General features: G+C 40.8%; 1 protein-coding gene across 1 annotated transcript in view; it reads right to left on the reverse strand.

Annotated features, from left to right (window-relative positions):
• Positions 1-27,416, reverse strand: part of exoc4 (exocyst complex component 4) — a 571,126-nt gene that overhangs the window by 102,592 nt on the left and 441,118 nt on the right. Inside the window, exon 11 of the mRNA XM_043714034.1 lies at positions 19,550-19,686. Coding sequence (XP_043569969.1) covers positions 19,550-19,686 — 137 coding nt within the window. The remainder of the gene's footprint in view (positions 1-19,549; positions 19,687-27,416) is intronic.

Here is a 27,416-nt window from a genome sequence, read left to right on the forward strand (position 1 = left end):
CTGAAGAAGGGCTTATGCACGAAACGTCGATTCCCTTGCTCCTTGGATGCCTCCTGACCTGCTGCGCTTTTCCAGCAACACATTTTTCAGCTTAGATATAGTTAGTACAAGCAGAAAGTGGGAGCAGGGTACTGAGTTGGATGATCAGCCATGATCATATTGAATGGTGGAGCATGTTTGAAGTGGAATGGATTCTTTCTGCTCCTATTTTCTTTGTTTAATGGAAATAAACAGTAGAGAAAGAGGCCTGTGTCAGCTTCTTCAAAGTGTATGCAATTATTCCCTCTCCCTAGATCTTTTTCCAAAGCACCACACATATTTGCTTTTCAAACATAACATCAACTGCATCTACTCCAAACACTATTTCTAGCAATACCTTCCACCCCTCCAGTTCCTCCTCTTTTTTTGCGAATTGCCTAATTTTGTCCGCTGATTACTTATTCTCATTCCAGTGAGAGTTCCTCACAATTACTAACACCTTTATGGATCTCCTCTTACTCTACATTTGACAGACATGGCTCAGTTGCTTTCAAGTTAGAAAGTTGAGATCTCAAACATTATTTCAGAACATAAGTACACCAATCTGGGTTGATACTGTCTTCCAGATTAGACATTTAACTGAGGCTTTGTATCCTCAGTGTTCAAGCCACAAAAAACAAAACAAACACAGAATATTTGGTCATTAGCAGTTTGCTCCTTTCGGAGCCTGCTGTTTGAAAGCTGTCTGTCACAAATCCTACATTACCAGTGTGACTATGCTTCAAATTATTTAATTGTAAAGTACTTGGGATATCTGGTAATAGTGAAAAGCCACATATGAATGGAAATCTTTTATTTCTTGTTTATGTTCCAAGGAAAATAGTTATGGTTGTTCTGATCTGTCCACATAACTAAGCCTCCTCATTCCTTTCATGACTGTACTAAATTTCCCTGCAAGACCTTGACAGCCTCCCTAAAGTGCAATGCCCAGAACCGTATTCCACAACAATTGCACTGGAGGCCGAAACAAGGATTTGTAAAGGTTTAGTATAATCTTGCTTTTGCATTTTAGGCTTCTATTTATAAAGCCAATGCACATTTTTATTAACAGCCAGTAATGAACATGAGACCCCTATACTGTGAAAATATAATGAAGCCTTTCATCATAGAACTACAGTTTAGCACCAGGTTTTCGCTTGAGTTTTGAGGCAGTTGAACCTCAGCCACAGTGATCATCACTTGTCCCTCTTTAAGTGATGGACTTAGTTGTGTTGCTACATAAAGAAAAACTGGGAACGTAAATTGGCTATGCCCAAAGGTACAGAGACAATAAAAAAATGTGTGGGTGTCACAGAGAGACTGAGACAGAAAAGTCAAGGACAAAGGTAAAGAAGAGAAAACAAAGAATCAGAGTGTGAGATGAATAAACAAACAGTTAAATAGAAGAGGAGAAACCATTGTTTTTCTCATCTTTACCTGTGAAAATCCTCATGGGGAAATAACATTACATAATAAACAAACAATGTATCTCTGCAAAAAGATTTGTTGTTACCAAAGAAACATATTCTCTGATTTACAGTGAACATTGTTCTGGAAACTCTGTTAATTTTACTTGGAAATACCATATGGCTCTTTAAGAGGAAAGATCAGGAAAATTAGCTGAAACCTGTGTGGGAGTAGAAATGCCTTTATATTTGTTCCCACAGGTAGTGTACCAACATCAACTTGGCAGAAAGTTTTCAAACAGTAATTGTTATTCAATTCCTAAGCAGTTCATCTCATAACTTAATAATTAAGTTGGAGAATAGGACATTGAAAGGTTCAATTTAACCACCCACATTACTGGTGATCGGTGCATTAATCAGCATTGGTCAGATAGAGCAAAATCATCTCTCATCTCTGAAAACTATCCACTGATTACTTATCCAAAGTGTGAATGTATTGACATCAATATCTATTTTGTATAAATAACCTGCTAAAAATCAAAGTCCAGGCACACACACGCTATTCATGACATGGGGAAAGTGGCACAGGATATCTCCAGCAGTAAAGTTCTACCCAGCCAAGAAAGGATGTGTTGTGGGAAAGAAATGATGAGCAAAAAAAAAGTTTGAAACTCTTTCATCAGTATCCAGTGATAACCATACTACTTCCAACATTACATTTATTATAATATTTATCTGCCAATGAATTATTTTCTATTTCAGTAGATTAACAAGTGGTTGCCTTACATATGATCTGAAAATGTGTTGCTGGAAAAGCGCAGCAGGTCAGGCAGCATCCAAGGAGCAGGAGAAACGTCGATTCTCCTGCTCCTTGGATGCTGCCTGACCTGCTGCGCTTTTCCAGCAACACATTTTCAGCTCCGAACTCCAGCATCTGCAGTCCTCACTTTCACCTAGCCTTACATATGATGGAAGAAATGAGCATTCTGTTCTGGTCAGATCATAGTTGATTGTTGTTGCTGAACATAATGAAATGTAACTTAAGTGTACTAATGTACTCATCCTAAAACAGGTCTCCATCATTAAATAGAATGACAATCCCAACACAGTTATCACTCACTGTGAGAAGAGAAATCTAATTCAGACTTGAAATACTGAGCTGCTGGGGCAGAGGATCTGACCACTGAGTGAATGGAATTTATGTTATATAGTAGAGGATAAAAAGCAACAGAGTAGATCAGAATTATCAGCTCGAATAAAAGCAAAATATAGCAGGTGCTGGAATCTGAAACGAGCAGAGAATGCTGGGGAAACTCCATAGTTCTGGCAAAATCTGTGGAGAGAGAAACAGAGTTAATGTTTCAAGTCCATTATGACTCTTCTTCAGATTTTGTGAATTGCAGCTCACACTGGACTCAAAACATTAACTCTGTTTCTCCACAAATGCTGCCACACCTGCTGAGTTCCTCCAGCATTCTGTGTTTTTTTCAGGATTATTAACATTCCTTTTGATAACTGAAACAGTTAAATGTAGTACAGTCAAACCGATATAGCCAAAATATCAATGCATTTGTTGGCAAGGACTAATTCTGTATGCTATTGGCAGAGAAGTAATAAGCTACTGACGTTGGTTCAAACATCAACTTACAAGCTCACTGTAGGATTTTACAACACCAGGTTATAGACCAACAAGTTTATTTGGAACTACCAGCTTTCAGAGCACTGCTCCTTCATCAGATAACTAGTGGGGCAAGATCATAAGACAGAATTTATAGCACAAGATCGTAGTTTCATGTGACTGAAATGATATACTGAACAAACATAGATTACTGTTAAGTCTTTCACCTTTTAAAGACAAGTCAATGGGGTGAATTTGGATTTGCAGAATTGTATTTGCAGATACATTCAATTTTGTTCAAAAAGCACACAACCTGCAGACAGTCAATCCATGAGATATTTAATAAAATCCTATTTTGGAAGCAGGACACATCTAATTCAAGACTGGAGTATAGGTAGATTCTAACCTCACACCTTTAATACATCGCCTGAGCTGAAATGTCACCTTTTTTAAATAAAACCTTAAGTTATCTTGGGAACGTGACTTGAAAGTAGTTCTTGAATTTACATATTAATGAATCGAAAACTGCAACCTATTCTAAAAGATGAAAGACTTAACAGCAATCTAGGTTTGTTCAATATATCATATCAGTTGCATGAAGCTATGGTCCTAAGCTATAAATTCTGTGTCTTACGATCCTGCCCCACTAGCTACCTGACAAAGTAGCTGTGCTTCGAAAGCTAGTACTCCAAATAAACCTGTTGGACTATAATCTGGTGTTGTGTGATTTTTAACTTTGTCCACCCCAGTCCAACACTGGCACCTCATCACTGTAGGATTTGTCAGCATGTTAAAACTTGTTTTTACAAGACATCAAAAACTATTACTCCTTGGTGGCAGTGGACTGTTGAAATATAATTTTACTGCGAGTACTATACAAAGCTCCTGACATTGGCATAGTACTGTGCACTATGTAATGTTATATAAGTAAAGGGTATGAATGTCTGAGTTTGCAAATTAGAAAAGCAATCTATAGTATTTCAAGATTTCAAATATTATTCAATTAATTACATTTAATAAATTTTGCCACCAAATTCATAAATCTAATTCCATAATGCGTTTCTGTCCTTACTTCTGGATCTCCAGTGTCCTGTTTAACATTCTCCCACATACTTTCTCTCTCAATTCTTTATCAAGGGCAAACTCTCCCCTCCATCTCCTCTTCTGCTATATTCTTCACCTAAGTTTCACACTCCCCCAAGTCTCCTGTAAAATCTTCAAAATTTAAATTCCATGTACTCCCAGAACTCTCTTTCCCCATTCCTACAACATTGGATGCATAATCCTCAATCTGTGACACTGCAGTTCAAATTTTAGTCCAGTCTTAATGTCTCTCCACTCATAGGTTTCAACTTTACATAAGTGTATTTTTTCCAAATTGCCCATATGGTTTCAAGAATTCAAACATTTTCAAAATTTTGTTGTCAGAAAATATTCTTGAATTCTTTTGGCATTAAGCTGTATTAATTTATTTTCTATTGTGGTTTATTCACACTTATTATTTTATACAGTGGATAGATATTCACAGTCCTGTATAACATTACAGGGACCTTCACATGCATGAAATACTGAATTTGCTTCCCCTCTCCCTCTGAAGGATGTTATGACTTCTAGTTCAATTTCAGAGAATAAATTAAGTGAATTATTAACTGAAAACCTACATCCTTCTTCTCTGCTCGGCCTTGTGCCCAGAAGCCCACAGATGAAACCATCTGTTCAGCTATTTACCCTTTGTCTCCAGGGGGGTAAAACTAACTATGGCACCTGATCAGGTGACATAATATCAATGGGAAAGAGCCCAGACTGAAGCGGTTCAGTGCTTTTTATTCATGTAACACCTGCCACTGGTGGAGCATGATTTCATATGATTTCCCATTTATTTAGTCAGCCAAAAGATCTGCTGACAGTCCCGGGACATGGGTCCTGGCGAATACACAATTTGGCAGCTAGGCTAAGAATGAAGGAAACTCAGATGTCTACACTGAGCCTTGATGACAGTTACAACAGGAGAACACAGTTTGCCAAGAAGGGAATACAAATCAAATCCCATTCAGTCAACAATGCCAGATCAGAGGTTTTTGAAACAGAAAATGTCCTCAGCTCTGCATTTGGAATATTTTGGAATTGAGTGTCAGTTGACTTAACCCTTAACTACAATCATTCTTTTTTCGTTCTTCATCAGCTGCTGCAAAGGTAAAGCATAATTAATTTATTAAAATACAGCATGCTGGCATTGCACAGTGTAAAGGAAAGAATTGGACTTGATAAACTTGACAAAAATAGTAACTGGGGATATTTTACCTAAACCTTAATTCTTTACCCCTGAATTACCTCCTAAGGATGGGGGCTAATGATGGAGCAATGAGTACTGGCAGTCTTCACTATCTCACCCAATAGCCTTTAATCATGTGAAAACAGCAACAGGAATGTAGCCAGACTATTTTATATAAGGAACACCACAAATCTCACTGTATATACCTCAGCTTGTTCAGACCAAGCCAACTAGTCAATCAATTGGTTTTCTACAAACGGATGGCATACTTGGAAGTATCAGAGTGCACAGCCTGCCACCTTGTCCATTTGCATGTTGGATCTCCCAGAATGCTGTTAAGGAAAGGAGTCGCAGGATTTCACCCAATAACTATTAAGTAACGGAGATGTATTCCAAAGTCACAGTGATGTGTAGTTTCGAAGTGAGCCTGCACGTTGCAGTTTTCCCATCCATCTGCTGCCTTGAGATGGTAAAGGTGACACGGTGGTCTTGAAAGAGCTTGCCACTATGCATTGGTCATTGAGGGAGGGAATGCTATGACGCATTGCTCAAATGGGCTACTTAGTGTGTGATGGTGTCAAGTCTCTTCAGTGTTTTTGGAGCCGCTCCCATCAATCACACTCCTACACAGAAACAAACAATTCTAAACAATTCACTTGGTGCTTCAGATTTAGATTAGATTAGATTACTTACAGTGTGGAAACAGGCCCTTCGGCCCAACAAGTCCACACCGACCCGCCGAAGCATAACCCACACAGACCCATTCTCCTACATTTACCCCTTCACCTAACACTATGGGCAATTTAGCATGGCCAATTCACCTAACTTGCAAATTTTTGGACTGTGGGAGGAAACCGGAGCATCCGGAGGAAACCTACGCAGACACAGGGAGAATATGCAAACTCCACACAGAGAGTCGCCTGAGGCGGGAATTGAACCCGGGTCTCTGGCGCTGTCAGGCAGAGATGCTAACCACTGTGCCACCGTGCCGCCCACATTTATATGGACATACTTTCATCAGTCTTGGAAGATCTACTTAAAATCAAAACAACATGCCGGTTGATTCCAAGTGACTTAGATTGGTTGGAGAAAACATCAGCCATTTTAGAGACCAGCAGAGATCTACATTCAATCTTACTCATACCCATCACAGCTATTGGATTATTGTAATTATGGCCCTTGGTTTGAGTCTTGTTTTAACATGCTGGTGCGATATTAAACAAATCTATTTCCTACAATTAAATCCCAAACTTAAGTAATGCCAGGGAATATCAGTGAAGCAGAAGCTTTAATGTTAATGACTTAACTAAAATTCAGCAGACTTTTTTTAAATAAAAGAAAACAAGGTCAATGCAGAGCATGATTCAAGGTGGAAGAGAGTGGGACAACATAGGTGTTAAAACTTTGTACATGGAAAGTGGTTGAATTCTTTCAATTGGGGTTACGATAGGAGATTGAGAGTATATCAATCTGAGGAGAATATCACTTCAAATGGTAATATCCTCAATGGCACATAATGGATTAGAGTGACAGTATTAAAGTTTGCTTTCTTGTGTTTATTCAAATTATTATTTACAACTTGGCTGTATTCCTGAAGAAGGGCTTATGCCCGAAACGTCGATTCTCCTGTTCCTTGGATGCTGCCTGACCTGCTGCGCTTTTCCAGCAACACATTTTCAGCTCTGATCTCCAGCATCTGCAGTCCTCACTTTCTCCTCCTGTATTCTCAAACAAGCTACATGTCGACCATCTGTTCAACTTTGAGAGAATTGTGGGCGGCACGGTGGTACAGTGGTTAGCACTGCTGCCTCACAGCGCCAGAGACCTGGGTTCAATTCCCGCCTCAGGCGACTGACTGTGTGGAGTTTGCACGTTCTCCCAGTGTCTGTGTGGGTTTCCTCCGGGTGCTCCGGTTTCCTCCCACAGTCCAAAGATGTGCAGGTTAGGTGAATTGGCCATACTAAATTGCCCGTAGTGTTAGGTAAGGGGTAAATGTAGGGGTATGGGTGGGTTGCGCTTCGGCGGGTCGGTGTGGACTTGCTGGGCCAAAGGGACTGTTTCCACACTGTAATGTAATCTAATCTAAACTAATTCATTACAATTGACAGAATTCCTAATGAAGGGCTCCTGCCCGAAACATTGATTTTCCTCCTCCTCGAATGCTGCCTGACCTGTTGCGCTTTTCGAGCACCACTCTAATCTTGACTCTGATCTCCAGCATCTGCAGTCCATATTTTTACCTAGAATTTCACTATAACCCAAGAATGCCATGCTAAAATAGTTGCAGCTGAGAACCAAATCTTGTTTGTAATTTGTAAACGTAAACAGGACTTCTTGAGTTATCAATAGAATTTGTTTCTTCAACTTTGAAGGTTTAATCAAACAGTAGCAATGTGTCTGTATATCGACTGCAGCTGCAAATGGAGCAGAGATCAGACAACTGAAGGAAACCACCCGTGGTCTTGTCCTTCACTCAGTCAAACCTACCACTCCCTTGGTGAGGACCATTCTCATACATATTACACACCACTGTCAAGACGTCCTGTTGAAGCTGGAAGTTTTGCTTTGACATGTCCTTTCTTGGCTCCCACCTATGCAGTTGAAGTTGCTCAACAAACCTGTCAGGGTTTAAAAATGTGTTGCTGGAAAAGCGCAGCAGGTCAGGCAGCATCAAAGGAACAGGAGAATCGACGTTTCGAGCATAAGCCCTTCTTCAGGAATGAAAATTCCTGTGAATCATTTTGCAAGGATGCCTTCCTTGAAGCAGCTCTCCTGTTCCCTCCACAAGGATCACTCCAACATCTGCAGTCCTCACTTTCTCCTGTCAGGGTTTCACAGTGCAGAAAATAGACAGATATTTGGGATAGATATTAAAATACAGTGAATAACTTCTAATCAGATGTACAAATTTAATGTTATTAGTGAAATTAAGTAAGGTGCTAGGATACTTTTATATCATTACATTTTGTAAATTTGGGTCAAATTCTCTCAGTCGTGGATATTGAGCAGTGAGCAATTTAAAGCTTGTTGAAAAAGTTAGTCAATGGAAGAAAAGCTCTATCACATTAGAACTAAAATAACATTTAACTTACTACTTCGAGATAGATGAAAAGGCAGATTGATTATAATTAAAAAGACCAATTTGTAGGAATTGCTTTTGAAATGTGGTTCACAGAGTTGCAACACAGCTTGTGATGCAAATGGAGAGGAGCTACAGAGTTTCAGGACAGTTTTACCACTTTGGAGTTCTCATTTTGAACACAGTGCAGACAGATGAGGTATAAAAATAAGTAAAACAAAGTTCCTTCAGCTTCATAATTGTTAAGATGGCACAGTGAACATCATCAGCAGGTCAGCTTTTCCAGCCACACATCCTCGACTCTGATCTCCAGCATCTGCAGTCCTCACTTTCTCCAAGAGTGAACATCATACCAAATACACCTATGTACATGTAAGTACAACAACAAGTAGTTGAGTATGAGCTGAGTGTTACTGTATTGTCATCTTTGATTAAGTCCAAAACCAGACTAAGGTGTGGAACTGAGAATTGTTATAAGATTTGCTTTGCTTCGATAAGTCATGCACTATTCAATTATTCACTAGTCTCAGAGAACCATAGTCTGTTCTCTCATTAGAGAGACAGACTTAACTTGAGGGTCAACCTGGTGAGCTTAACCTGAGGGTCAACACATTTTATGCAAAGGGCAAGGGTGGGAAGGTGGGACCTTCATGTTAATCTCAATCAGTATGGGAATTGAACTCGTGCTGTTGGTATCACATCGCAAACTGGGTGCCCAGCCAACTGAGCCAACCTACACTTAGTCCAATTATGAATTCAACACTGAAGAACACACTGGAAATGGCTGCTGATTTCAAAATCAGGCATTTCTCCCTGTAAATACCTGATTCTCCTTTGCACTGGCAGTGGACTGAAACTTTCACTCATTAAGAAAAGTGAGCCTCAAAATGCTTTTGTGGCTGATGTTAAGGTTCTGCTGACAGAAGTCAGAGAGCGAAGTAATTGTATTGTTAGAACCCCTGGAAAGAAAGCATTAAAAGCTGTATGCTGACCATGTGCAAGGAGGTGGTTGTGATTGCAGTAGGAACCTCGATGGTCCAAGGATTGCCTTACAACGTCAAGAGAGGTTTAATGGCCTCAAATGTACATGCTTCATTAACTGAATAACAGGAAAGTAATACAACGAAGCATAACCCTATTCATTTGGTGTGATCATTTGGTACAATGTTCCTTGGCCTAGAAAATTTAGAAATGGTTTTATCTGACTCGTCTCATGTATCTTCTTTGATGCACATGAGCACTTGCAAGTCTCACATCTTGTGTCCCTGTTCTTTTCCACTTCCCATTATTACCATTCTCTCCAAGAAACAGGGCAGATTGCGTCTGTGGGATCTGGATATCATGCAACCAATTAATGTTATTCAACACTGCAACAGGAGGAGATGGTACATAATGTCAGGAAATGAAATGGGAGGGCAACTGGGCAAGGATCAACAGACATCTGCACACAAACTCAGCAGGAAAATGAAACACTGAATCACTGGAATCAAATCTGGCCTGATATAAAGATATGGGAATCAATGTGCCTCCAGTGAATTTGTATACTTTCTATTGTGATTATATCTGTTATATCCACCAGCAACTACATTCCTCAGAAGAATCCACAAAACATTTGTTCAAGCAAGAATAATGCTCATGTAGGCTCAAGGCAATAGAATTGTCCTTTCTGACTGAGATTGCAAGCCAAAGCTTAGAACAGGATGATGATATTCAAGCAGCTACAGTCTCCTCAACATCTGGAGGTACTGGCGAAGTCCAACATCATTTATTCCTTCCAATCATTCAGAGATAAAAGCTGCATTAGGTAGGGGAGGATTGCAGATAGTCAGGTGAGGAATTAGCACATGGCAAATAGAGTACAAACAAACTAGAGTGTAAAGATGCATAAGTGGAGCCGAATGTAATTGAATGGAAGCCACGAAGTATCATTGCCCAAGTACAGATCACCAATGATGACTTCAGGGATTCTGCCAGGAGTTGAGGGATGTCAGCAGTGGATAAAACACGCTTACAGATTTTGCAAAGCCTGTGAGCATGTGTAGCAGATTTCTGAGACAGCTATGAAGACCACAGTCTTATTTTGTGTCAAGTTTGAGGGGTACTCGACATCATTGCACCGCAGCCTGGGAAAAGTTGACAGCTGTAAGAACATCTGCAAACCTACTCACTGCCTTATGAATGATCCAGTCAATTTGTGCTCTTAATATCTGTGAAACATTGGGTGTACGTGCACAATAAGACTTTTTTCTGCACAAAAGAGCTCTTCAGTTATCTCTCTGTGGAAACATTCGATGTTGTGGACTCAGGTTGCCAAAGAGCCCACGAGAAAGATTCTCCACAATACTTTGGAGCCCTGAGAATGAGGCCATCTCTATCCCAAGGGTGGTTCAGCTGTCTGCTTCTCAGCTCTCAGGTGGCTTTCATACTAAATGTAAGATTAGTTTTGAGAAAAAAAGTGCCTGGTTACAAGGAGTGTGGTTAAAGGAGGCAGCAGGTCATGTTTGTGTAAATAGCTTGAAGAAATCACTAGATATAGAGTGTCAAGGAATACTTGGTGTTTTGTTACCTTGAGGACAGTTGAGAATGGGTTCTGAGAGGCTCCTGATTATTTCAGAGCAGGAGAGAAAAGGCTCTTTGGCCCATTGAGTCTGCATTGATCTATCCACACCAATCCTATTTGCCCGCACTTGGCCCATAGCCTTGAATGTTTTGAGTTTTCAAGTGTTCATTCATGTACCTTTTAAAGGCTATGAGGTTTTGTGCTTCTACTCCAGGCAGTGCATTCCAGGTTCTCACTATCCTCTGGGTGAAAATATCTTTCCTCAAATTTTCTCTAAATTTCCTGCTCTAAATTATGGCCCCTCATTATTAAACCTTCGACATCAATTAAATACCTCATCCAAGTCCTTAATGCATGTACTGTAAAGATTTTCAGCCTCAGCACTGATCCTTGTGGCACACCACTAGTTACAGGTTGCCATCCTGTAAATGACCCTCCCCTTACCTCAACACTGTCTTCTGTTTGTTGCTCAAATGCCCAGGTAATGTTTGTGGATACACGACATAATGTTTAACAAGCATCATTCCCTTATAGATGTCTATAAAGTATGGGTAAATAAATATATCTGCATGTAATGGGTTATAAGTATCAAGTGCAACATTTAATTCATATGGTAGTGCCTCCTCAATAAGTCATAAGTGGGTATTTCTGACGGCTTAAGCTATCCTTAGGAATACAAGATTAACAAAGTCCCCAAGCAACACCAGTGTTTGTTTCTTTTTAATTACATCCTCCTAGCAATAATACAATTCTAACAATACATTCAAAATCTGGTTAATTTCCCTTCAACAAGTGTGTGTAATAACATCTATTTACTCACTAATGAGAAACCCTGAGTATCAGTAACAGCCTTCCTCTTATCTCTGCACAGTATATTCCTAATATGAGTCTATTCATATCACATTAACACCCTACGGTTCTTGTGACTGATTTGTGCATGGTTAATATCCCTCAACCAACAACGTTAGAAGCAAAAGATTATTTGATCAGATTAATAGTATAGTTTAGTGGAGACGCTGCAGTGTTTTTAACATTACAAAAATGGCTACATTTCAAAAGTAAGAACCTGTTCACAACTGTTCTGAAGGAAACAAAACACCAAGTACTCCTTGAGGCTGTATATCTCGATTTCTTCATGCTATTTACACAAACATCACCTGCTGCCTTCTTTAACCACATTCCTTGTAACCAAGCACCTTTTTTTCTCTGAACTATTCTTACATTTGGTCTGAAAGCCACCTGAGATCTGAGAAGCAGACAGCTGAACAGCCCTTGGGAGAGAGATGGCCTCATTCTCAGGGCTCCAAGGTCTTGTGGGGAATCTTTCTCATGGCCTCTTTGGGAAGTGCTTTGCAAGTCCTGGGGCTACAAAAGGCACTATGTAAATTGAAGTACCTTATATTGTCAATGCGTAGTGAATAATGGTCACAGGTTAATCTGTATTAATATGTCCCAACTGTAAATGACTACTGTGTCTTCTGCATGACTTCTCATGACTGCAGAATCTGATGTGAGATCTGGATGGGTATCTACAGAACTGGATATCCATAAGATGGTATGCCCATAAGATGTAGGAACAGAAGTAAGCCACTCAACATATTGAGTCTGCCCCAACAATGAATGAGATTATGGCTGACCTGATTCATCCTCAACTCCACTTTCCTGCCTTTACCTGAAGACGTTTAACTTCCTAATGCATTAAAAATCTATCTCAGTCTTGAATACATTTAATGACCCAGACACTAAGATAAACAATTCCATAAATTCACTGTCCTCAAAGAAGAAATTCCTCCTCACTTATGTTTAAAATGGGGGGGGGGGGGGGGGCGCTCCTCATTCGGATATGATGCTTCTGGTGCGAGACTCACCCACAAGGGGAAACAAGCTCTCTACATGTGACATGTCATGCAGCCTAAGAATTGTATGTGTTTCAATAAGGTTGTCTCTCACTGTTCAATGAGTACAGGCTCAACCTACACAATCCTGCCTCATCAGCGAATCCTCCATGCCCAGGATCAACCTTGGGAATGTTCTTTGGACTGCCTCCAACGACAGTACATATTTCCTTAGAAGAGGGGATCAAAACTGTTCACAGTTTTTCAGGCGTGAGGTGTATAGTCTTTCAGGTGTATAGTTTTAGCAAGACTGTCTTATTTTTATACCCCTTTCCCTTTGAAATAAAGGGCATCATTCTGTCTGCCTTCTCCATTACCTGCTAAGCTTGCACAACAGCTTTTTGTGATTTGTGCACGAGAACAATGTAGGAGCAAATTACTGCAGATGCTGGAATGTGCATGTATCTCTGATGAACAGTCATCTAGACTCAAAACGCTAACTTACTTTCTCTCCATGGATGCTGCCCGACCCACTGTGATCACCAGCACTTTTTATTTTTGGTACAGGTTCCCAAACGATGTTCCTTCTAAACAGTATGGCTATTGGTGTGCCAACATAGATTAAAGCATTGACTTACAGACCAATAAGTCTTTTCTGTGCATGTACCTTAGAAGTCTGTCAGGCTGAAAATAAAATAAAGGGGCAATGCTGCTTCCGAATCTATGTGCTGCAGCTTTCTCCATTTAAATAATATTCAGTTCTTTTAATCTCACTACTACAGTGCATAATTCCATATTTTCCCACATTAACACTTGTTGATAATGTCTGGGAAAACATCTGCAGCTACATTACCTTTGGGAATCCTGTGAGCATGTTGTAAGTTTCCTGTTGCTGGTCCTCTAAGCATACTGAATCAGATTTTAATCCTTGCTATTGCAAATGTCAGTCAGCTGCAGTGTTCCCCTCCCAGAGAGATGGGAGGAATCTCCTTGCTGTTGCACCCAGCACAATGAACGATGTCATTATTTGTGATTTGGTGATGTTAATGATTTCTCACGATGAACTTCAGGTGGCTTTGTCGGAATGTTCCAGAGGCTTAACGAGACACCTCTAGCAAATCTAGGATTCCATGCTGTTCAGTGATTTGGTAAGGATGATAGACTGAGAGCGTGTGATTTCAGTATTTAGTTTAATGGGATGCTGTTCCAGACATAATCATTAAAGTGTTCCTAGGCAGAATTTCTTTTCTGTTCCTTGGGAAAGGAAGGTCAAATTGTACAGCAAGATCTAAGGCATTAGAAGGGTTCTTGAGGAGTTTGACAGTCAAATTAACACCAATATTCAAAGCCACCCTGCAACCTCATTCCCCAAAAAGATAATAAAAAGGTAATTTCATTCTGTTTCCTGACCCAACATGCATTATGTTTCCTCCTGTCCTACTTTAAAAGCTGTGCTGGTCCATCATTGCTTGCTCCCTACAAAAAGTGTCTGTTTGTCCTGCTCATGTGACATGGCTACATTATTCCCAAGATCTCCAATTCCAGACTTTGGAACCATTCAGGGTCTAAATGCTGCTCAAACACAAGATTGTTGTATTACAAACTGGCTTTATCATAGGGACACAACTTTTATTGGGTGTACTAAATCTGAAAAATTTATGTTGTTCTGTGTACTGTTCTTTGTTCAAAAGCTCTGAATAAGGGAACCATGGGATTGTGCCCTACCAGTGAATTCACATAATGGAACTTGGATGTCTTTGGTGAAAGTGTTCAACAGCTTTAATTCTATGAAATACACCAGACGTATTATTGAGCTATGAGTGTGGTGCTGGAAAAGCATAGCAGGTCAGGCAGCATCCAAGGAGCAGGAGAATCAACATTTCGGGCAAAAGCCCTTCATCAGGAATGGACAGATAGAACAGGTCATGAGGTGTCATGTAGAGGAGACTGCATCGGGAGCAACAGATACAGTAAATGACCACGTGTGGAAGTGCAGGTGAAACCTTGATGGATGTGGAAGGCTCCTTTGGGACCTTGGACAGAGTTGAGGGGGGAGCTGTGGGTGCAGGTTTTGCAATTCCTGCAGTGGCAAGTGAGGTGCGTGGATCCATCGAGGGAATTGCGGAGGGAATGGTCTTTTCGGAAACTGGGTAGGAGTGGGGAGGGAAATATATCTCTGGTGGTGGGGCCCGTTTGTAGGTGACAGAAGTGGCGGAGGATGATGCAATGTATATGGAGGGTGGTGGGGAGAAAGGTGAGGATCGGGGGAATCTGTCCTTGTTGTGGTTGGAGGGGTGGGATTTGAGGGTAGAGGTGCAAGAAATGGACGAGATGCGTTGGAGGGCATCGTCAACCACGTAGGAGGGGAAATTGCTGTCTTTAAAGAAGGAGGCCATCTGATGTGTTCTGTGGTGGAACTGGTCCTTCTGGGAGCAGATGTGGTGGAGGCGGAAGAATTGGGATAAGGGATAGCATTTTTACAGGAGGCAGGGTGGGAGGAGGTGTAGTCCAGTTGCTTGGGAGTCGGTGGGTTTGTAGAAGATGTCAGTGTTGAGTCGGTCACTGTTGATGGAGATGGAGAGGTCCAGGAAGGGGAGGGAGATGTTTGATATGGTCCAGATGAAGTTAAGGATGGGTTGGAACGTGTTGGTGAGGTTGATGAACTGTTTAATCTCTTTGTGGGACCATGAGGTGGCGCTGATACAGGCATTAATGTAGCGGAGGAAAAGGTGGGGAATGGTGCCAGTGTAACTGTGGAAGATGGGCTGTTCCACGTAACTGACAAAGAGATAGGCATAGCTGGGGCCTATGCAAGTGTCCATGGCTACCCCTTTTGTTTGGAGGAAGTGGAAGGATTCAAAGGAGAAATTATTGAGGGTGATGACCAGTTCAACCAAACGAATGGAAGCGTCAGTGGAAGGAGACTGGTGGGGATGTCAGGAAAGGAAGAAATGGAGGGCTTGGAGGCCCTCGTCATGGTGGATGGAGGGGTATAGGAATTGGATGTCCATGCTGAAGATGAGGCATTGGGGGCCCGGGAAACAAAAGTCTTGGAGGAGGTGGAGGACGTCGCTGGTGTCCCGACCATATGTGGAGAGTTCCTGAACTAGGAGGGATAGGACATATCAAGGTACGTGGAGATGAGTTCAGTGGGGCAGGAGCAGGCCGAGACGATGGGTCGGCCGGGATCTTGGGTAGGAGGTATGGGGTTCCCGAACTATGAGGTTGGAAACTGTGGATGGAAGATCCCCTGAGGTGATGAGATTGTGTACAGTCTGGGAGATGATGGTTTGGCGATGGGAGGTGAGGTTGTGGTTAAGGGGGCAATAGGAGGACGTTTTCAAGTTGGCACCTGGCCTCAGTGATGTGGAGGTCAGTGCGCCAAACTACCACTGCACCCCCTGCTACCCCGTCTCCCCGTCCACTGGTTTGATGATGAGATTTGGGTTGGAGCGGAGAGAGCAGAGGGCTGCACTTTGCGAGGGTGAGAGATTGGAGGGGGTGAGGGGGGTGAGACTGGCATGGGGCGTCCAGATGGATGGGGTGTGTTGGAGGTGGGAGAAGGGGTCTTTGGAAGGTAGGAGTGAGTCTTGGTGGAAAAGTAAGCCTAGAGGCGGAGGCAGAAGTGTTCAATGTCATAATACGCATTGAATTTGTTGATCTGGGAGTACAGGGGGATGAAGGTAAGGCCTTTGCTGAGGACTGCTCGGTCATACTCAGTGAAGGGAAGATCTGGAGGGATTATGAAGACTCGGCAGGGGCTGGGAGCTAGGACCTGATGTACGACTGGAGCTGGAAGTGCTGAGCCCACTCCCACTCCTGTCCACTTTCCATAAAGACTATTCCTGCGTGACTCCCTTGTCAGGTCCATGCAGCCCACCAACTCACCCTTCCCTCCCAGCACCTTCCCCTCCCACAGCAGGAATTGCAAAACCTGCGCCCACACCTACCCCTCACCAAGGCCCCAAAGGAGCCTTCCACATCCATCAAAGTTTTACCTGCACTTCCACATGTCATTTACTGTACCCATTGCTCCCAATGCAGTCTCCTCTACAGTGGGAGTCAGGACATTACTGGCACAGCACTTCAGAGAACATCTCCGGTTCACATGTTCCAACCAACCCCACCGCCCTGTGGCCAAACACTTCAATTCCCTCTCCCATTCTGCCAAGGACATGCAGGTCTTGGGCTTCCTCCATCGCTAGTGCCTAACCACCAGACGCCTGGAGGAAGAATGCCTCATATTCCGCCTCGGGACCCTCCAACCCCATGGCATTAATTCAGATTTCATCAGTTTCCTCATTTCCCCTCTCCCCAACCTTATTCCAGCTTGGCACCGCACTCATGACCTGTCCATCTTCCTTCCCACCCATCTGCTCCACCCTCCTTTGACCTACCCCCAATCCATCTACCGACTGCACTCTCAGCTACCTTCCCACCAGCCCCACCCCCTCCCATTTATCTCACCACCCCCCTCAGCTCACAGCATAATTCCTGATGAAGGGCTTTTGTCTGAAATGTTGATTCTCCTGCTCTTCAGATGCTGCCTGACCTGTTGTACTTTTCCAGCACCACACTCTCAACTTTAATCTCCAGCATCTGTAAGTCTCACTTTCACTGTGTAGTTGAGCTATGCCACTCTGCACACATGGTAAATTCCTAGTTAGCTGTGCAATACAATTTGCACTAAGAGTACAAAAATTCCATTGCAGGCTGTGAAAGTTATGGTTTTTTCAGTGGATCAAGTGATAACAAGTAATTGCAGCAAATTACTTGCTCTATTTATGAGTTTTAAATATAGCAAACCAATTCAATTTGAAAATAATCAAATTAAACCTAATTTTGTCAGATCTTGATGCATTATTGGATGAGACTTGAGAACACCTAAATCAGCCACAAAAGGTTAGAATAATAATTGAAAATCATAACAGTGGATTATAACCTTCTACAGCTTAATTTAGGAACTGTCAAGCGTGCAAAATAACACACAGTTCTGTTTCAAAAACAGTTCTGAAACTACAAGGAATGTGACAGTCCACACATTCTGCAATAACAAAAAATGACACAATCTAGTTTGTTTATTTGAGTTTTCTTTTTCCTCTTTGAGTGAATGTTGTCCTGAAATATTACCTCAACCGCAGAATTTTGTCCCCATACATTTATTTGTGAACCGAGAGTCTGGCCTTCAGACGTGTATACTGTCTGTGCCTGAGCTTGTGGGTAGTTGACCAGCTTCCAGGCCTCTGACAATCTTGTTCTCAAAACAATGCTCCCAGAAGCAGGCACAATTGGCTATTAAGAGCTGTCCCCATGCTGCATCCAACCCACAGTTGAACTTGTAGCCTCTGTTTGATATTACCTCAAACTGATATGGTTAGGATTGAGAGACTTTCGGAATAAAGAATTGGACTCCTACGACAAACTGGTTCCCTGAGTAAAAGCTTTGCTGTACACTGTTCTCAGTAAAATTTGTGCAGCATTTTAAATTCACATTTTTCACATTATTTAATAATATGTGCGAATAAAGCTATTCATATATGGTTTTACCTTTGATGCAGCTCTACCATATCTGCCAGCCTAGACTGAATATAGTATCAATATGACTGAAAAAACTGAATATAGTATCAATATGGCTTTCATAGCCAAAGAGATTTTGATATGGAAAATCCAATGGTTTAATAAGAGCCCTGGAGTATAAACCTGAGCTTGAAACCAGTGCTTAACAATAATGGAATAATCAAATTGTGTTAAGCCTTATGAGAGATTCTAAATATTACACTGTCATTTACAACGTAGTGATCTTTTGAGGGCAATCAGGCCTTGTTTATGAAATGAAAATAAGCTAAGTAACACAAGCTTTTTGTAACTTAAGTGCAGGTCATTTTGAGATTCAGTTTCTTCATTGCTTCTCTAATGGACTTTTCTACTTCTATATTAGAAGTTGCAACTCAATGAAACAATAAGAGGATGTAGTCTTAAAAGCCTCAACACCTAAAGACTCTTACCTTTGTTTCTAAATCCCTGAACTTCCTCATTTCATTTTGCATCATAGTCTAATTTTGTCCCAGTTCACCATAAATACCTTTCATTTATTCTGGCTGAAATTTAGTCCTCGATTCCTATGTACTCTGCTCCATTTATGTTTCAATATTTACTTACCATCATTCACAAACCTGAAAGAGTGGTTACTTCAATTATGCTTTCATTATCTCAAAAGCATTTTAATTTATCGTCCCCCTTTTCTCCCCCTCTTGTCCTCACACCCTTACACTAAAGCAAGATTGAAGACATTGGAATACTTCTTCCTTCCTAAAGGCAAACAAGATTGTCATCAAAATTTTAAAATTATTTTGAGGACCGATGGGAGTAATTGTGGAGAAACTGTTCCCGCCAGTTCTGAGATTGCAGAATAGAAGGGCAGAAATAAGTTGGTCATAAACAGATCCAGTAAGTAACTTAGATGGAATTTCTTTAAACAGAAATTGCAGTTGAAACAGAGACCAATGACATACCTATATGTTTGACATGTAATGTAATACAAAGGAAAGGGAAAGTACAAAAACATTCCCCTACCCTTGAAACACATCTGTTTAGTGACGTTTGACACCTGTAAGAATGAGTAAGGTGTCTTGGCTACCCAAGGGTGTTTTAATCAATGGAGTTAAAGATGAAAAGCAAGAAATGTATGTTACTAATGACGCACAGTGAACAACATTAACTACAGGAATAATATTAGTCAGTCTTTCATAATTGGCTGCTACCTGTAGGCAATTGTACATGTGTCCTTGTACTCCTGGAGCTTCACACACACCATATTCAAGAACTGATCAGAGTAAGCGCTCAGATCGTGCATTAGGTTCACCAGGTCCTGCATTGACTTCTCCACTACAACGGTGCTCTGTAGGGAGAAAAAAAAGCAACATCTTAACACCAGCCAAACATCAAAGGGAACAGTGCAATACATCATATAGTATTTTATCATTGAGTCAAATACTTATACAGCTATCCATTTCCCAGATGCTTGTACTGCTGTTACTTCTTACACTTCTGGTCGGTTAATACTGGTGGAAAGCCCAGTGTGTAAAGAGGGTGACATGTCTGTTCCTTCTTGTCTCAGCCACCAATTGCCAATTCTTCATAGTAACAGATTAAGAATGGGAGCTCACTGCATGGATATTCTCAGATAGACAATGATATTCAATGATCAAGTAAAAGTGTGACTTTGAACAGAGTGCTTAGGAGTTGGGTGAGTAAAGGAGACAGTGAATAGTGGAAGGAGAAACTCCTTTGGTTGTTCTAAAATTATTCACCTCTAGGAATTGGTTACTGTACTATAAGGGAAGATGCTAATTGTTTAGTGAGTACCTGGTCAGTGATTAAGGTCCATTCTATTCATAAAGTTCAAAAATAGTATTGGAACTGGTGGCAAGGCAATAAAATATCTAAAAAAAGTAAAGATATAAATAAATAATTTGATTCAGTAGCTCATTAAAGTACATTAAGGATAGCAGGACAGGTATGTGTCATAGCTGCAGCATCTGGGATTCCACAATATCATTGAGAGAAAGGGCAACATGTCTGCTCGAAGTATTTGCAGGTCAAGCTGCTTTAGATCTTATAAGCTGGACACCAAACTACATACATTCATGGATAAGGAAAGTTATATGGACTTGGAAAGTACATTCTGAAGCCAATCAAAAAGAAGGCTACGCTAGATCTGGCACTGTGCATAAGATAGGATTAATTAATGAACTCAAAATGAATGTACTCTTATATAGTAGCGACTTTCCATTGAGTTTGAGAGAGACAAGAGTGGGTCCAAGAGTACTATTTCAAATTTAAACAAAGGCAATTACGATGACTCAAAAGGAGAGCTAACATAAGTGAACTGGCTAATAATGTAAAAGGATAGGTCAATAGAGATGAGGTGACATTTAAGGGGATATATGAGAATATAGAAATTTGGCATATTTGAATGAGAAAAAAAAATTTCACGGTAGGACCCACCATCTATATTGAACTTAAAAAAGCCAAAGACAGTCTCAAACTTAATGAAAAAGTGTATTGTTTCAAAGATATGAGGCAGGTCATGAGATTGGTCAGTATATAAAGAACAATAAAAAGATTATTAGAAGAGTAACAGGAAGGAAAAACTAGATTATGAGAGAAAGCTAGCTAGAAATATACAAACAGCTCGTTAGAAGTCTATAAACATTTAAAAAGGAAGAGAGATAATAAAGTAGGTACTAGAGGAAGTGAGTTGGGATAACTGCAAACACCAAGGAGGTGAGCAAATTGCTGGAGCTGCATGTTGAAAAGTTCCCTGGTCCTGATGGACCTCATCCTGATGTCTTACAAGTTGTAGTTAGTGAGATTGCTCTGCATTAGGTTTAATTTTCAGGATTCCCTAGATTTTGGTACGGTTCCATTAGATAGGAAAACAGAGAAAGGGAGGAAGATGGAACTTTGGAAGCGAATTAAAAGTTGGCTTTGCATTTGTGATAGTGAATATATTAGAAGCTATTGTTAAAGATATTGCAGCACTTGTAATCGATTTAAAAAGTTTTTGATGGATCACGAATTTCATTCAGTAATTATTTGTTAGTTATATTCATTTTGACATGAGTTCCTTGATAATAACCTTTTTCCAAGAAAATGTATTTGAGGAAGGTACAAAATAGGAAGGAAATGCAGTGAAGTGATTATTATTGTCCTACTTCTTATACGATGGATGAATTCTTCAACTGTAGAAGGACTTCTCATTATTAAGATTCATATAACACAGAGAAATGTCTCTTAGCTTAGACATGTAAGAATGCTTGCAATTCCCGATATAATTAGTCCTTAAATTTTTTTATTCAGTCATGGGACATGGGCCCCGCTGACTGGCCAGCATTTATTGCCCATACCCCATTGCCTTGAAGAAAGTGGTGAGCTTGCATCACTATAGTCCATGTACTGCAGGTTGACCCACAATGCTGTTAGGGAGAAAATTTGAAGATTCTGACCAGCGACTGAAGGAACTGCAATTATATCAGGATGGTGAGTGGCTTGGAGGGGTATGGCAGTGGCGATGGTGTTCCCATGTATCTGCTGCCTTTGTGGTTATGGGTTTGGAAGGTGCTGTCTCAGGATCTTGGATGAATTTTTGCAATGCATCTTGTAGATAGTACAGACTACTGCTCCTGAAAGTCAGCAGTGGAGGGAGTAGATGTGATGCCAATCAAATGGGCTGATTTCTCCTAGATGGTGTCAAGCTTTTTGACTGTTGTTGGAGCTGCACTCATCCAGACAAGTGAGGCCTATATTATCACATTCCCCTGATATGTGCCTTGTGGATGGTGGACAGGCTTTGGAGAGTCAGGTGGTGAGTTACTCACTGCAGTATTCCTAATCCCTGATCCGCTCTTGTATCCACTGTGCTTATATAGCAAATATAGCTGAATTTCTGGTCAATGGAAACCCTCAGGATATTGATAGTGGGGTTTCAGTGATGGTAACATCATTGTATGTGAAGGGGCGTTGATTAGATTGTCTCTTATTGGTCATTGCCTGCTATTTATGTGACATGAGTTACTTGCCACCTGTCAGCCCAAACCTCGGATCTTTTCAAGTCTTTTCGCATTTCCTGAGGGACTGCTTTAGCTTCTGTATGTATCTCTCTCTGTGTGTCTCAGTGTGTCATTGATGATGCAGCTAAAGATCTTTGGGCTTAGGACACTACCCTGAGGAACGAATTACAATTCTGTAGTTTCCTCTATCTTATTTGGAAATTTATGCTAATACTTTCACTTTTATGAGGAATACCTTTGATAAATCAGGCCTCAAGTTGCTTCTAACTTGTTTAAGCATGTGCTTCCTTGGTCAACTAGTGCACAATGCATCATGATGTTAGTGCCCCAAGTGCAAGAAATCGTTCTGTTTTCTTCTCAGTCTATATAGTTATTGTGCTCACAGGAACAAGAATCCTGCCGCTAAACCTCATCAGCATCAGTCCATTTCAACTTGAAGAGAAACAAGTGTGGTTAGGAGGTGGCTACTCAGTCTCACATTCTCCCACCCCAAATCTTCGTTATCTTCCTATTGTGGGGAAGCAATTGTTCAATGTCTAATTACTGTGGCAGCATGACCACATATGCAGTTTTGAGATGATGCCTACACTCTAAGTTCCTTAATAGAGACACATTAGTGTACAAAATAATATATTGAGTGTATTGATTTTCAATAAACATATTCATATAAACCAAAGCAGTACAATCAATATTTTCATGCACCATTTTATGTCCTTCTACTTCATAATTCTTTTGGAAACTACTTGGGCATAATATAACCTACTTTTGTTAGGTCAGGAAAGTCTAATGCTCTTCTTTCATTGCATTAATTCTAACACCCAGTGCTTGCTAAATCTGGTGTTTGAACTAGTGTACTTGGTACAAATTAGCATGGGCTGCTTGGCAGAGGTGCTACATGATGATTCTTGAATTTGGAACCATTCTACTACGAACTCTCAAGTGAATTTAGTCTGTTCAAGAAAAAATATGAAGATTATGACAGATAGGGGACGATAATAGTTGGCATAGAAAAATACAGATCAATTAGTGAGCTTGACTATCATGGCCTATCACAGAGTGATGTGGAGGGGAGATGAGTCTCGTCTCCAGAAAGAGAGAGTATGCCAAGTCATCCTGCATTGCTATCACACACTTATCAATGAATTCAAAAGCAAACCTGCAATAAGACCATCTCCTTAACTTCTGAGCAGTGAGAAATATCTGTCTACCATCTACAAGATCTACTGCAGAAATTCACAGATTGCTTAGACAGCACCTTCTAAACCCAAAACAGCTACTACCTAGGACAAGGGTAGCAGATACATGTGAACATCACTTGCAAGTTCCCCTCCAGGCCACTTGCTATCCTGACTTGGAAATATATCACTATTCCTTCAGTATTATTTGAATAAAATCCTGGAGCTTCCTCAGTGTGGGTCAAACTACACCAAATGAACTGCAGTGATTCAAGACGGCAGGTTACTACCACCTGCGCAAGGACATCTAGGGATGAGCAAACAAACAATGGCCCAGTCGAGCTCACATCCCATAAATGAATTAGAAAATAGAGAAGAATGAGGAGGACACAAGTGTATTTCACAAGCGAAGAATCCTTTATTTTCAAATGGCTTAAATTATGAAAATGTTTGCTAAATCCAATGGGAAATCCAACAGAAACTTCTTTATCCAGAGAGTAATTAGAATGTAGATATTAGCACAGGGAATAGCTGAGATGAATAACACTGAGGAATTTCAGGGGAAACTGGTTAATTACATCAGGAAGAAGTGAACAGAAGAATATGTTGATAAGATCAAAAGAAGTAGCATGGAGAAAGTTCATGTGGGGTATAGACCAGTGGGGCAAAGGGACTGTTTCTGTGCTGTAAATTCTAAGCCTATTTTTGTTTTGGTACATCCATGGCATGCAGCAAGCAGTTCGTGGCTGTTCAACTTGATGAAATAAAAGAGAAATAAACAATATTATTGCTTTTCCCCTCAAGATGAGGATTCAACTGAATTGCTGGACCACATTTCAGTCACATTGCTTTTAAGAGATTGACTCCAAAAGGTTGAAAATAGAATTCGATACCACGATCACATTTTGGGTGAATTTCTATGCTAAAACCTATGTAACTGAATACTCAATCCAGAAGCACCAGCCTAAACAATGGTGGAAAGTTATTTGGATCCTTCAGAGCTCTGGAGGTGGTGGAAATAAAATTCCTATCTCATGATGGCAAAACATAATTGAGTCTCTGCTTTAAGTACCATCAGATACAGATTCCATGATGTTGTCAAACGTATTACTCATATGCAATGCAGCCTCTGAGGCATTTACCAACTAACTTAATGGTTCACAGTGAGGAAAGGGGCTTGCATATTTTAATGATGCAGAATAAATAAACATTTTCATCTGAATTCTTGTTCAACAACTTTTTTTTAGCTCACTTGCTGGCAGATAGGTGGGATCAAATATTTGCTTAGTCTTAACTACACTGGTGGTAACTGACCTTCCCCTTTTTGCCCTCCACATTCTATTAAGTTTACAGCTTAGATTTTTAAAGCATTGTTCATTTTCCGCCTTGTTCTGACAAGGCTTATTCAGCAGGGGCACCCACTGACCCATGATGGGCATTATTCATTAAGGTCTGGTCACAAATATATAAATCAATATGTCAGGAAAGGAAGCCTAAATCCAAGCAGCATCTCTGAGGGGAACTGCAATTGGTACTGATTTGTTCCACATCATGAAGTCTCACCTGTCTGCAGTATTGTACACTGCAATAATCAATTACACTGACAGGATCCTAAATGCTCCCAGTACTCAATGGGATACACTTCCTTAGCAGTGACTACCCTCTATCCCAACCATCATAATCTGCAGAGAGATACAGAGTCAAATATCGATTCTAGATCGGCTGGAAACAGCAGGGGGCACAAACAGTCAATGAGTCAGTCAAAATCTTGTAACAACTCAGAAATTAACTGTGAAGATTTGACTTGGAGAAAAGTTGATAAGCGTATGACTCAGTTATTCAGCAGACTAGGAACGCTTTTCTATCACTGTCTTGGCAGCCCCTTGAAGTGAGGTGGATGCTTGCAATGGAGTTCCAGAAGAAAAAGAGATGGAAAGGGACTGAAAGGATGAGAGAGGCAGTAGGAAATAGGTGAGATGTCAGTGAAAGTATGAGTGGTGGAAAAAGGCAAATAAAAGTTCTGGGAGAATTTTTTTAGAAAAAGTACAAAATACAGATTGCGTAACAGCAGATTGTCCATGGTTGATGAGGGGATTGCACGTTTGATCTTCCTCGTTGCTCTTGCACTTAAAAATCATTCATGGAATGTGCATTTATCGCTGATACTTAATTGCGCAGAGGACAACCAAAAGTCATCCATATCAGTGTGGGTCTGGAGTCGACCAGAAAAGGAAAAGATGGCAGTTTCCTTCCCTCAGGGTATTAGTGAACCAGATGGGTTATTCTGACAATCAACAAAGCTTTCATGATTATCATTAGATTCTTAATCACAGAAATCTTTTTAAAAAACTGAATCTAAATTGCACAACCGACCATGGCAAGGTTTGAATCTGGTTGAAACTTTATTGCTGGAACAGCACAGCAGGTCAGGCAGTATTCAGGGAACAGGAGATTCGACGTTTCGGGCACAGGCCCTTCTTCAGGAAGGTTTGAAGCTGGGTTACCGATCTGGTGCACTAATATCCTTTAGGGAAGAAATCTGCCATCCTTACCATTCTGGCGTACATGTGACTTCAGACCCATAGCAATGTGGTTGACACTTAACTGCCCTCTGGACAATTAGGGATAGGCAATAAATGCTGGCTTAGCCAGTGACTCCCTCATGCCGTAAATGAGTATAAAAAAAAACAAATTATTACCTGGATCTCTGGATTAATGGTCTACCGATAATACCACTACAGCATTGTTTCCCCCACCATAGCCTTGCTTCAAAACCAGTTACACCTTCATAGGTAGTCCAGTGAACCCTCTTTCCAGTTCAAAGTCAGTCTTCTTCAAGTAAGCTTTCAGGGTATCTTTGAGATACTTCCATTGGCCATCATGTGATCTGTGACCAGTTGTGAGATGGGAGTAGATTGTGCTTAGCTCTGGACACACGCTTTGTGCATGATGCTCCTGTTTGTGTGATGGGCCATCGAGGTGAGGTGTTAAATCTTCCAGAGGTAGAATTGTTACTAGGTCTTGTGCTTACTCAGGTATTGGCAATACAATGATCCCAAACAGAGATGTTGCTACTAAAATAGTAGTAATTGACTGCCTCCAGGTGGCATCCTGCAGCTGTATTGGTGGGGTAGGTGCTTGGTACAAGTCCTGGTTTAGTCTAGAGGCATAATTTCATTTTACTGGCATTTAGGTGCAGCTGTAGGGAAAACTGAATGCGTTTAAACAAATGAAGAGTGACCTGTAGCTTTTCAGTGTGTAGCAGAGTAATACAGTCATCCATATACTAGAGGTCTATCAGGTTCATGCATAAGACTGTGGACTTTACTTTTAATCTTTGGAAGTCAAAAATTGTCCTGTCCAACCTGTACTCAATCTGGGTCCTGTGTGCGAGACGACATGTCAAAGAAGGCCATGAGGACAACAAAGAAAAAAGCCTGGTGCAAGGACACATCCATGCTGGACACCGGGTTTGACAGGAAAGGCATCAAATTCTAAATCAATGAGGAACTGCTGCATTAATTTCATCATGGAGATGCCTCACAACCTATAGGCAGCTGGCAAAGCCTGCAATCTTCTAGATAGCTTCCCAACTGACTGTGTCAAAAACCTTCATCAGATTGATATCGAGAGTTTGGTTTTACTTGCAACCTTTTTCTTGGATACATTGATTAGTAGAGATGGAACTCATTGTGCCTCATGGTGCTTTCGAGCTAACTAGGATTCCAGCAGAATGATTTCTGCTAATGCAAATGAACAAAGAGGTTTGCTTTCAAGTTAATTAATAGGTTTGTGAAAGCAGCAAAGGGTGACTTGCACTGCACACAGGGAATTACAAATTTTGGAATTCAATGACAAGGCATGTTTTATTTTAACTTAAA

The sequence above is a fragment of the Chiloscyllium plagiosum genome, chromosome 23 (genome assembly GCF_004010195.1).
Source record: "Chiloscyllium plagiosum isolate BGI_BamShark_2017 chromosome 23, ASM401019v2, whole genome shotgun sequence".
NCBI classification, from domain to species: Eukaryota; Metazoa; Chordata; class Chondrichthyes; order Orectolobiformes; family Hemiscylliidae; genus Chiloscyllium; species Chiloscyllium plagiosum.